Here is a 12,639-nt window from a genome sequence, read left to right as displayed (position 1 = left end):
TTAGGAACTGAAAAGTGCCAATATAGACAGTGCTTTATTGCTGGGAACTATGCTCCGAGCGATAAAGCTACCAGCCCTCATTCGGGGTGGTTAGTTTGTTATCGCTGGGAGAGAGCTCTCCCCCGGCGAGAAAGCATGACTACACTGTCCACGTCACAGTGCTGCCACGGCCGTGCTGTAACGTGGGAAGTGTAAACATACCCAGAGATGCGGCCCCCTTGACCATTCCAGATGTGTAGGAGAGGGAATAAGTCCAGTGCAGAGCACAACTCAGTTTGCAGGGCCTGAGGAAACAAGAGAGCAAAAACGCTAGTATAAATTATGAGGAGATTGAAAAATCTCTTCTAAGGAAATCCCTCTCTGATACCAAAGCCACCGCTGCTGGCAGGGAACAGGGAGAGAAAGGCTTGGCTGGGGGTGGCCTCAGTGGGTAGGTCTACACAGCAATTAGACACCTGCAGGTGGCCCCTACCAGCTGACTTGTACTCGTGGGGCTCGGGCTGTGGGGCTGTTTAATTGCAGTGTAGTCGTTCCGGCTCAGGCCGAAGCTCAAGCTCTGGGACCCTCCAACCTCACAGGGTCCTAGAGCTCAGGCTCCCACCCAAGCCCAGACGTCTACACTGTAGTTAAACAGCCTCTTAGCCTGAGCCTGCGAGCTCCAGTCAGCTGGCAGAAGCCAGCTGCAGGTTTTTAATTGCAGTGTAGACCTACCCAATAGGAGCTGCCAGAAACCATCACAGCAACAAGTGTGGGGCAATTGGAGCAGCCCTGAAGGCATGGATGGAAAAGATTCCTTAATATAGCCAATGACCGGCATAATTGAGGAAGCTCACGCTGCCACAGGCCTGGCTGCCATGGGTCTGGGATGGGGGGAAACTCACCCTGCCACAGGCCTGGCTGCCATGGGGGCCAGGGCCTGTCCTCATTTCTTTCTGCAGACTAGAGTTTTCTGGTTTGATATTTGCGACCATTCAGTGAAAGGCTGCTGTGCTGGTTCTGCTAATAGGAAGTGAGATCCATCATTTGCAGGTGGTCTCTTAGTGCGTTACGCTTTGGCAGGACATTACTGTACCAGGGATAAATCCTGGGCTATTTTTATCCCAGGCCTGTGTCAGCATATCTCCCATGGGGAGAGCAGCAGAGGCTGAGGGATCTTCTCGTTCCTGTTACAGACTGGACTGCGCACAGGTGAAACTGTGATGATTAATGTACGTTGCAAATGGGCAGCAAACTGCAGTGGCAGCATGACCACTAGATCCTTGCTGAATGGGAGCCACGTTTTGGGGACAGGAAATAGGCAGAAGAGGGATTCAAGGAAAGGTGGTCTCCAGCCAGTCCCCTAGGGTCTGTGCCCTGCCCCTGTGGTGGGGAGAGGAACCTCATGCACAGGGGCAGCATCAGCATCAAACAGCATGCTTCCCTTGCAGGAGAACATCCTCGCAGACACAGTGCAACCCTGAGCTGCAGCGCCCTGTGGTGTTCCAGCCCTGGGCTCTATGCCCCTCTTCACATCAGGAACGGGGTGCATTGGCTGAGCTGGGTGTTCATGGGGAAGGGGTGGAATAGCAGAGTGGGCAGCAGCAGGGAACTGAGCTGGAGTAAAAGGTGGCTGAGGGTCCTGGAGCTGTGCGTTGGCAAAGCTCGAGAAGTGCTTGAGGTTTGAATAGTAGAGGATACCGCAGGTTGGATGTCCCTTTCTCTAGCAAAGCTGTGTGTGGAGTGGCTCGCACAATTCCTGCCACCACTGAATCTGGCTTAAATCCCAGAGCTGCTGGCCACTTCCTGTCGTATAGCTACGTTTGAGTGGATCTTTCTGTTCTTTGCCCTGAATTTTAAAATGGCTCCTTCATAGGGTTGCATGGGTACAACCTCACTTTTGGATTGTCCTTAGGCCTGGATGCATGGACCACCGTATTGTGTGAAAGCAGTTAGACTTTAGGGGGCATGGCCTCAGGCACGGATCTGAGCCTTCTGTTCCTTGGCATTATATACAGACCTCCTTGCCCAAATGTCCTGTGTTTCATTGATTGGAAGTGCAAGCGACGGCTCCTTTTTGGGGCTTGGGAGCCAATAATTCACAGTGATCCTATACCACAGTAGGAGGGAAAAGAATGTGCAGTCCCCAATGGGAGGGAAAAAGGTGGTTAGATTGGAAGGAAAGGATTAGGAGTTTCACAGAGAAGATCAAGCACCCTGTTCCAAATCTCATGAAATAAGCCAGCTGTCCTGCGATAGGAATCCTTTCTTAAAGTCACTGCAGACATTATTAATCTCACTGCAGTAATAGAGACATCAAAGGCTGCTCAAAGGGCATGTCTCACTGGATTTGGTTCTCTTTGCACTATGGCTGTAAAATCTGTCATTTTAGATTCCAGAAAATAGGCCATGGTGCAATTTTATAAAATGCTAGCCTTTTGCATTGCGTAGAACATACAGGAATATCAAGGGCATGAGAAATATGAAGGATTAGCTGTTGGAATGTCTTTACAGTCCCTGCCAAAGGACTACTTGAATCTACAGATGCTGAGGAACTCTCCCTCCTGCTATGCCTACCCCAGGCCCTTTCTCGTAAGAACTGGTTGGGTGAGATCCATCTGAAAGCAATACACCAGGTTTGCAGTCACATTCCATGGAATTGGTTTGTATTCTTCCAGTTTTCTTTTCTCAAGGAAGTGTTGCATGGTAACACTAAGTGCCATCATCCTCTCCCTGCATTGCCAGGACTAGGTTGAGCCCTGTACTGTTGGAATCTATCCTTACATATCTCCATAAAACACCGTGAATTGAGTACCGGGACAGTACCTCCTCTCAGCAGCTTCCCTGATCTTCACCAAGCATCCAGGAATGTTGTCTGCTCATCTTTGTCAGCAAGTTCTCTTGGGTGACAGACTCATGCAAGTTCAATATGTGAAGGTCTGAGCCAGTCTTTTGAAGACCCCTTCTCTTGTGGAGGAAGCTAGAGCTTAGCGCAAGTTTATGAATTTCTTTCTTGGAGCCTACTGAGAGACTTCCTAGAGTCAATGCTGCAGAGCACGTTTGATTTGCCTGCTCTGAAAGTATTTTCTGGAAATGTAGAAAGTTACCAAGCCAGTTATTACCCACCTGAAATTAAGTCCTTTCCTGCCTCTGAATTTCAGGCTTATGGCCTCTAGCCTAGCAGCCGTCTCCTCTGTCAGTTTAAAAATGTGACCTCGCCATGCTTAGCTAAAATGTCTCTATACAGCAAGTTGGGCCAAGCTTAGGAGAATTGTGTGTGTTCCTTCGCCTGTCTGTTAATCCTTGCTGTTGTGGCCTGTCCCTCAGAATGTGCTCTGACCGTTTCCTTTTTTCCACCCAGCACTGGTATTTGGAAGAGAATTTCCACCCTCGTCTCTGAAACGGTGTCTTTGCTGAGAAAGGAAAAATGGCAGAGATTCTTACAGGCAATACGGAATCACCAAGTGGAAAAGAGACAGAGGGAATAATGCATATGAAATCCAATAGCCCTGTAAGCTGTTCTGTGGCAGGACAGGAAAACCTTCTAACGGACAACCTGATTTGCAGATATTTCCATCAATATGAGTGGAAGGAGTCAGTGGTGAATCAGATTTTCCTCCTGTTTTGTGAAGAAGTGAGCAGGGGTTGAGGAGCCCATTCAGATGCCTTTGTGCTCTGTTAGCCCTGAGGTCTCCTTTTTGCTTCTCCCTTATTCCTTCTGCTCCCTTCTGTGCTTCCAAAAGTGAAGCAAGAGATGGCTCATTTAACTGTGGTGGCTTTAGCTTGGGCAGACACTGATGTTCAGATTTCTTTTGCAAATAAGTTACTTTGGATATCACCAGTGTCCCTAGATTCATCTTGGAAGAAGCAGCTCACTCTGCACCGAAATCTAAGGTCCCTTCTCCTAGTGAGTTGGATCTTGGCACCTTAATGGATGAAAATTTGGACAGCTCAGCAGAACTCTGTCAGGTTTCACTGGCATCTTTAAACCACGGTGTCCAAAGCATGGCTCTGTGTCCCTTGAGGGTGACTGTATTGAGGAGAAAATTTGAAAGTGTTCTCCCTAGTACCTTTCTGTAGGGACCAGGGCATGGGTGGGTCAGGCCTCAGGGTTAGAGAGTCAGGAGCCAGGAACCAGAGCTGGGGACAGAGCCAGAGTCAGGAGTCAAGCCAGGGGTTGAAGCTGTAGTCATCATCAGGAGTAGGGCATTGTAGCAGAGACATAGAGTGAGGCAGGAAAGCAGGAATCAGGAACAGACGGGGCCAGAGGTAAGGAGAGCAGGAACCCAGGTGTCAGGCATGTAGGGAGGGTCCGAAGTAGCAGTCAGCCTGGGATTCACCTTGCTGGTCAGACAACTTTCTGTGCCTCTTTCTGGTTTAAGTAGTGCATTTCAGCCAATTGGTGGGGATGGACGGCTCCCCCAGTCAGGAGCTTTGTGCACAGGGCCCTTTGTGAGATAAACTAAGGAGGAGTGGTAGATACGCTGGAGGATAGGGATAGGAAACAGAGGGACCTAGACAAATTAGAGGATTGGGCCAAAAGAAATCTAATGAGGTTCAACACAAGTGCAGAGTCCTGCACTTAGGACCGAAGAATCCCATGCACCGCTACAGACTAGGGACCGAGTGGCTAGGCAACAGTTCTGCAGAAAAACACCTAGGGATTACAGTGGACGAGAAGCTGGATGAGTCAACAGTGTGCCCTTGTTGCCAAGAAGGCTAATGGCATTTTGGGCTGTATAAGTAGGAGCATTGCCAGCAGATCGAGGGACGTGGTCATTCCCCTCTGTTCAGCACTGGTGAAGCCTCATCTGGAGTACTGTGTCCAGTTTTGGGCTCCACACTACAAGAAGGATGTGGAAAAATTGGAAAGCGTCCAGTGGAGGGCAACAAAAATGATTAGGGGGCTGGAGCACATGACTTATGAGGAGAGGCTGAGGGAACTGGGATTATTTAGTCTGCAGAAAGGGAACTGGGAACTGGGATTATTTAGTCTGCAGAAGAGAAGAATGAGGGGGGATTTGATAGCTGCTTTCAACTACCTGAAAGGGGGTTCCAAAGAGGATGGATCTAGATTGTTCTCAGTGGTAGCAGATGACAGAACAAGGAGTAATGGTCTCAAGTTGCAGTGGGGGAGATTTAGGTTAGGCTTTATCCCCAGCTCTCATGTGCTTTGTCTAGGTTTTGTGATTGAATTCAGTCTTTGATGTAACAGGGCATGAGCCATTAATTGCTTTGAAAATTAGGACCAAAGCCTTAAACCGGCCTCAGAAGCTGACCGGGAGTCAGTTGAGGGACTTGAGCACAGGCCGGAAGTGCTCATGGTGGTCTAGGCCATGGAGGAGGCAGGCAGCTGCCTTCTGTGCCAGCGGGAGCCTCTACATTATCTTCACATTTAATTTCAGTTACATGGAAATCCAGCCAGCGGGTGAAAATGCATGTTGTACTGTGGCCAGGCCCTAATTCAGGAGGGAGGGAAGAAGCTGCAGGTGGAAGAAGGCATTTTTAGTCACTGGTCATCCAAGCTTAGTGGGGAGTCAAACAGGACTCTGAGGCTTTGTACCACTTTGATGAAGGGGGCTGTGCAACTTCAATGAAAGGTGGAGACCGTGGCTTGGCCAGCTCTTTAAAGCATTTCCTTTTCTGATCAGCATTACTTTGGTCTTGCCTGGGTTCAGCTTGAGACAGGTGCTCTCTATCCGAGAGCTGATCTCATATAGGGAGGCAAGGCTGGAGGTTTCTGTGGGGGGTCAGGTTTCAGAAGAGAAACGCGGGACCAGAGGTGTAGAAATACAGATATGGGACTGGTGAGTAGGGACCAACAGCAGAGCCTCAGCATGTGAAGTGGGCTGCTCAGCACACATCATAAAGTTCTGTTTCTAACACCTCTGCCTGTTTGCGACATCCCTTATTGCTAATTAAACACCTGTCACTCATTCTTCAAAGAAGCTGCCTTTGCCTATTTAAACTCCTTGCCTATCTTCCCCTAGTACTTAGAGGTTTTCTGTATCTGTGGACTCTGGTGTTCCTGTGAAGGAACTGAGGGAATCGGGGCTGCACCTTTCTTGGGCACTTAATGTTCATTGCCACAAGACAGCATTTGTGCAGTATCCCTAGTCACACATTCTCAGAAAGTTCCAGCATCTTGTGTAGCGGGGGCCCCTTTTCTAGGAGCGTGTATGCGATGGCAGCCGCCCAGAAAGAACGATAGTCACTGGTAAGCAGCCCTTGAGTGTGTACCCAACAGTCTGTCCATGCATCATTTTCTTGGGATTTGAACGTAATTCTGACTCAGCTCATGGGTTTCATCCTTTACACTTGTCACAGGCTTTGCTTTTTTATCACCTACCTCTGCAGATAGCATTGCTGGTGGCAACAGCATGCGCCTGAGACTGTGAGAGTGATTCAGCATCTCGTGGTTCGTGTGCCCATAACAAGTGATTACAGGGATAAAATTGTTATGACCTAAATTCTTGCTCAGAGTGCTGTCAAACTTTCATCTGCAGCAAACAATTATCCTGCCAGTGTTGGTTCTGAAGCGACATAGGCCAGACTATATAACGGGTTTTTTAGATGAGGGAAATGCAGATCTAATATACTTGGACTTCAGTAAAGTATTTAACCAGGTGCCACCCAGGAAATTATTAGTTAAATTAGAGAAGATGGGGATCAGTACAAGAATTGTACAGTGGATAAGGGACTGGCTAAAGGGAGATGGCAAGGCATTGTATTAAAAGATGAACTGTCGGACTGGAGAAAGGTTACTAGTGGAGTTCCTCTAGTCGGTCTTGGGACCAATCTTATTCAATATTTTTATTAATGACCTTAACACAAACAGTAGGAGTGTGCTGATATTTGCTGATGATACAAAGTTGGGAGGCACCGTCAATACAGAGGAGTATCAGAATGGTGCAGGGGGATCTGGGTGACTTTGAAGACTGGACTGACAGAAATGGGATGAAATTCAGTAGTACAAAATGCAAGACCGTGCACTTAGGGTCTAATAAGAATTTCTACTACAAGTTGCAAAAAGAAAAGGAGTACGTGTGGCACCTTAGAGACCAACCAATTTATTTGAGCATAAGCTTTCGTGAGCTACAGCTCACTTCATCGGATACATAAAGTGGAAAGTACAGTGAGGAGATTTATATACACACAGACCATGAAAAAATGGGTGTTTATCATACACATTGTAAGGAGAGTGATCACTTAAGATGAGCTGTTACCAGCAGGAGAGTGGGGTGGGGGGAGAGAAAACCTTTTGAAGTGATAATCAAGGTGGGCCATTTCCAGCACATTTCCAGGAGTTAACAAGAATGTCTGAGAAACAGTGGGTGGAGGGGGTGGGGAGAGGAAGGAATAAACAAGGGGAAATAGTTTTACTTTGTATAATGACTCAACCACTCCCAGTCTCTATTCAAGCCTAAGTTAATTGTATCCAATTTGCAAATTAATTCCAATTCAGCAGTCTCTCATTGGAGTCTGTTTTCGAAGTTTTTTTGTTGAAGAATAGTCACTTTTAGATCAGAAATCGAGTGACCAGAGAGATTGAAGTGTTCTCCGACTGGTTTATGAATGTTATAATTCTTGACGTCTGATTTGGGTCCATTTATTCTACTACGTAGAGACTGTCCAGTTTGACCAATGTACATGGCAGAGGGGCATTGCTGGCACATGATGGCATATATCACATTGGTAGATGTGCAGGTGAACGAGCCTCTGATAATGTGGTTGATGTGATTAGGCCCTGTGATGGTGTCCCCTGAATAGATATGTGGACACAGTTGGCAACGGGCTTTGTTGCAAGGATAGGTTCCTGAGTTAGTGGTTCTGGTGTGTGGTGTGTGGTTGCTGGTGAGTATTTGCTTCAGGTTGGGGGGCTGTCTGTAAGCAAGGACTGGCCTGTCTCCCAAGATTTGTGAGAGTGATGGGTCGTCCTTCAGGATAGGTTGTAGATCCTTGATAATGCATTGGAGAGGTTTTAGTTGGGGGCTAAAGGTGACGGCTAGTGGCGTTCTGTTATTTTCTTTGTTGGGCCTGTCCTGTAGTAGGTGACTTCTGGGTACTCTTCTGGCTCTGTCAATCTGTTTCTTCACTTCAGCAGGTGGGTATTGTAGTTGTAAGAAAGCTTGACAGAGATCTTGTAGGTGTTTGTCTCTGTCTGAGGGGTTGGAGCAAATGCAGTTGTATCGCAGAGCTTGGCTGTAGACGATGGATCGTGTGGTGTGGTCAGGGTGAAAGCTGGAGGCATGTAGGTAGGAATAGTGGTCAGTAGGTTTCCGGTATAGGGTGGTGTTTATGTGACCATCGCTTGTTAGCACCGTAGTGTCCAGGAAGTGGATCTTTTGCGTGGACTGGTCCAGGCTGAGGTTGATGGTGGGATGGAAATTGTTGAAATCATGGTGGAATTCCTCAAGGGCTTCTTTTCCATGGGTCCAGATGATGAAGATGTCATCAATAGAGCGCAAGTAGAGTAGGGGCATTAGGGGACACTCTTCAGCTGGAAGTGACGGAAGAGGAGAAAAACCTGGGTGTGGGGGTCGATCAGTGGATGACTCTGAGCCACCAATGTGATGCAGCTGTGAAAAAGGCAAATATGATCCTAGCGTGTATCAGGTGAGGCATTTCCAGGAGAGAGAGAGAGAAGTATTAATGCCACTTTACAAGACACTGGTAAAACCTTGTTTGGAATACTGTGTACAATCCTGGGCACCCATGTTCAAGAAAGATTAATTTAAACTGGACCAGGTGCAGAGAAGAGCTGCTAGGATGATATGGGGAATAGAGGGCCTGTCTTAGGAGAGGAGAGTGGAGGAGGTTGGCTTGTTTAGCCTGGCAAACAGAAAACGGGGGGGTGGGAGGTATCTGATGGGTCTCAATAAACACATTTGGGGTAAACAGCAGGGCGGGTGGTGAGCTATTGAAACTGAAAGGCAGTGTTGGCACAACCATAGGCACTGACTTTTCTTTTTCCCTGGGAGTGCTTCACCCCGGCTTTCCCTCAGGGCCCGCCCCTACTCTGCTCCCTCTCCGAGGCCCTGCTCTCGCTGTGCCTCTTCCCGCCCCCGCTCCTCCCCTCCCCGAACAAACTCAGGCTGGAACAAACCCCAAACAAACCTGGCCATGAACAAACTCAGGCTGGAAATTAGAAGCAGGTTTCTAACCACTGGAGGGGCGAGGTTCTGGGGCAGCCTCCCGGTATTTTAGTGGGGGATCGGTCCTGCTCTGAGCAGGGGGTGGGACTAGATGGCCTCCTGAGGGCCCTTCCAACCCTGATCTTCCATGGTTCGATGGTTCTATGATTCTATGAGTTGTGGGGGGCAAACAACTTAATTAGTTTTAAGAGAGCAGGACGAATGTAAGAGTATGAGTTTATGACAGGACTGTTGGTGATAGTAGGAGTCAAGGCTCAATAGCTTGGGGCTCACTTTCAGCTTATCAGAACAGGCTCTAGGCATCAGCAAAGCAAGCACGTGCTTGGGGTGGCACAATTCCAGGGGTGGCGTTCTGGCCACCCTTTTTTTTGGCTTTGGCAGTTGCGCTCTCGGAGCTTGGGGTGGCAAATTTTTTGCTTGGGGTGGCAAAAAACCTAGAGCCAGCCCTGAGCTTATACCTTACATTCCTAACAATCTCATGCTTCAGGGCTGAGGGGTCAGGACTCATGAAGGGATTCTCTGGCCAATGCATCCTGGTGGTTTTTGTGTCCTTCCTCTGAAGCGTCAGGGGTGGCCCCGTCTGGAGATGGGACACTGGACTGTGTGGTCTAGTACTCTCAGGTGGCACTGAGCATTCTCTCTCTCAGTTGCGTGGCTGGCTGGCTCTTGCCCACGTACTCAGAGTCTCACTGATCATCATATGTGTGGTTGGGAAGGAATTGTCCTCCAGGTCAGACTGGCAGTGACCTTGGAGCTTTTTCCCCTTCCTCTGCAGCATGTGGGTGTGGGTCGCTGCCAGGTTATCTGCGTATATGGCACTTAGTCATTTCCCTGCCATTGCAGTGGCCTTGGGCACTGGTGCCCTGAGGTGCCTCCTCTTCTCTCCGTGTGGCACAGCATAGTCTAGTCTCCTGAGGGCTGTGATGCTTTGGTCTGATTCTGGCTGTAGGGGTTAGTGTGCAGAAGCTGGGTGGGGTTGGTGGCTTGTGATGTACAGGTCAGACCGGATGATCTGTCAGTCCCTCTGGCCTTACGCTCTCTGACTCTGAGAAAAGGGTGCTGTAAATTACTCCCATGTGCAGGATTAAGCCCTTTTGCAAATCATCCTGGTGGGTTGTTGCATGTGGAGATAAGTCTAATGAGCAAGAGATTTTTGGCCCAAAGGCTATTTAAAAAGATGATATTTTATGTTCAGACTTGTTACAGCCAGAAAGGGTTGCAGGTACCAGATGTTAGGACTCACTATGCTAGGGCAGTACCAGCTCTGGCAGCTTGTCTTTGTAATGCTTTAATAGTCTGAATGTGTAAGAAGGCTCTACATAGAGTTCAATTCATATTTTTCCGCTACTGTCTTGATTGGATGCTCATTTCTGGAGACAAGTCCTTCACTCGCTGTCTACTTAATCACATATTAGCCCTCCTGAGGATTGCTAGTGGTGTCTTGTTTCCCAGAAGTGAGGATGAGTAGCAGCAATTCCTTGAAGGAGAAAAAAGGATCCTAACTAGTAACTAGAATTCTCTACATGTGTTTCCTGTTCAGATCTATGTTCAGCCTCCCTTTTTTCCTTGCTCCTTTTGAGTATTATGAGAATCTTTGCCATACTACAAGCTGGTTAATGGGCAGGGCTTTATTTAATCTTGGTTTAGAGTGCTGTGGCCATTGTCTGGAGCAGGCTGCCCCCAACAGCTGCCTGCTTTGAAATGGTTCCACGGCCTGCACAGCTTGGAACAAGTATAACACAGGTCTATGACTTTGCCAAGGCAAGACCTGCAGAGAGTTCAGTTACTGGTAAATAACCGAGAGTAAATGTTTTCCTAACAAGCTCCAGACATGAGAATTTTTCAGCAGCAACTACAAGTCCCAGATTTAATCCCCAGCTAGTAGTGGAAGCATCACCACTCAACCTCCTCCGAGCTCTGAGTTCTCTGCCACCTTCTGAGTGTAGGAGTCATTGCAGGAAGAATGTGGATTGCTGTTGGCACCAGGATGCCATGTCAGGGGTGCTGGCTGCGTACGCTGCTTTTGGGCCAAGCCAGGAGGAGTGCTGGCTGTGGCAGTCCGCCACAGTGAATGGCTGTTGCTAGCCCATGTGGTATGGCAGTTCCCTCTGTGCTAGCAGGCCTGGTCTTTCTTGGGGAATAGTGCAGCTCAGAATCATTCACTTCTCCTCCCTTCCTCTCTTTTCAGGTGGCCATCATTGCAGGAAATTTTGAACTGGCTGAAATCATCAAAACCCACAAAGAGTCTGATGTTGGTGAGTTTGGCCTTTGACCCTATTTTCCCCTTTTATCTCACTTTAGGTCCTGCGATATTTCAGTGGTTCTCATTTCCCAGCGCTGCCTAGGAAGACCAGTGAGCTACTGTAACGGGGGTCTGGCACCCCTGTGGGTTTTTGGGTGCTGGGGCTTGCATGGGTGGTTGCCGTGTGGGGGTTTGTGCTGTCCATGGGGATAGGGCAGGAGTTGCCTGTGTCTCAGTCTGTGGGGCAGCCTGAAACGGCGGTCACTGATTGCAGTTAGCGTGTTGGGTGGAATGTTTACTGTTTTGGTTGCCGTACCAAAGAGTATAAACAGATTATCAGGCATTCAGCAGGTTGGACTGTCTCTCCAAAACTCCATTTTTCAATTCCACGTCCTCTCTTGTGTGCTTGGGGCAGTTAGTCCCCATGGGTAATCTCTCATGCTAAAGCCCTTCAGCTGGACTCCGTGCAGGGGAGAGGAACACTGCCCACCTCAGGCCACCATTGCTGGGCTCCTGGTGCTGCAGCAGGCTCCTTTCTAGTCGCACTCACCCAGGGCTGTCGCCTCACTTATGCAGGGAACGTGCCAAGTCCTGGATCCACTGGGGCATCCCCATTCCTTGCAACATCTCTGCAGCCCTACACAGAGAACCCCCGCAGAGCTGAGCTCAATACTATGCATAAAGCCAGGCCCCATGCTGAACTTCCTCCAATTCTGTCCCTGAGAAATCCTCCCCCTTGAGAAACTGTTGGCACCGGAGTCCTTTAGAGCAATGAAGGAACTGACAGGATTTACTCCTGGGAGAGGGTTAACTCCACACAGTGGGTCAAATGCCTGCTCTGAACAGAGGGTGCAGAGGTGTCAAAGCAAGTGGTGGACTTCCTGGAGTGTGGACCTTGAAGTAGATGTTCAAGCAAATATTGGGCTACCGCCTTACCCCTGAGACATGGCTGTCTCTTGGGAATCTTGGGCCTCACTCGCCCTCCTTTGACTTCCCTAAAACCTTCACAGCAGCTGTCACTTCTGACCTTTCCTCTCTGTTCATTTTATTCATATGCTCACTGGAGAGCGATGGTCTAATACTGGTAAAATGAGCTCCCCTCGTTTGTGAAAAGGAGTGTTAATGCTGCCAAAGGGCCTTGAGGAAATCTGAAGTCTCCTTATAAGTATATCAAGCATAAGTACTGGCAAGAAAGCAAGCACATTAATGAATGACAAATGAGATTGCATTCATGATTATTATAAGATGGCTGAGCTACTGAACTCC

At 48.5% G+C, this 12,639-nt stretch overlaps 1 protein-coding gene across 12 annotated transcripts in view; it reads left to right on the top strand.

Moving 5' to 3' along the window:
• SHANK3 (SH3 and multiple ankyrin repeat domains 3) overlaps positions 1-12,639 on the top strand; it is a 675,575-nt gene that overhangs the window by 184,206 nt on the left and 478,730 nt on the right. For all 12 annotated transcript variants that reach the window (XR_012666651.1, XM_075124628.1, XM_048820302.2 and 9 more), the window contains exon 9: positions 11,320-11,386. Coding sequence is in view for 11 of the 12 variants with exons in the window: in XM_075124628.1 (XP_074980729.1) it covers positions 11,320-11,386 (67 nt within the window). In the remaining variant the exon portion in view is untranslated. The remainder of the gene's footprint in view (positions 1-11,319; positions 11,387-12,639) is intronic.

The sequence above is a fragment of the Caretta caretta genome, chromosome 1, assembly GCF_965140235.1.
Source record: "Caretta caretta isolate rCarCar2 chromosome 1, rCarCar1.hap1, whole genome shotgun sequence".
NCBI classification, from domain to species: Eukaryota; Metazoa; Chordata; order Testudines; family Cheloniidae; genus Caretta; species Caretta caretta.
Note: the sequence above shows the minus strand (reverse complement) of the source record. Positions and strands in the feature narration are given on the sequence as shown.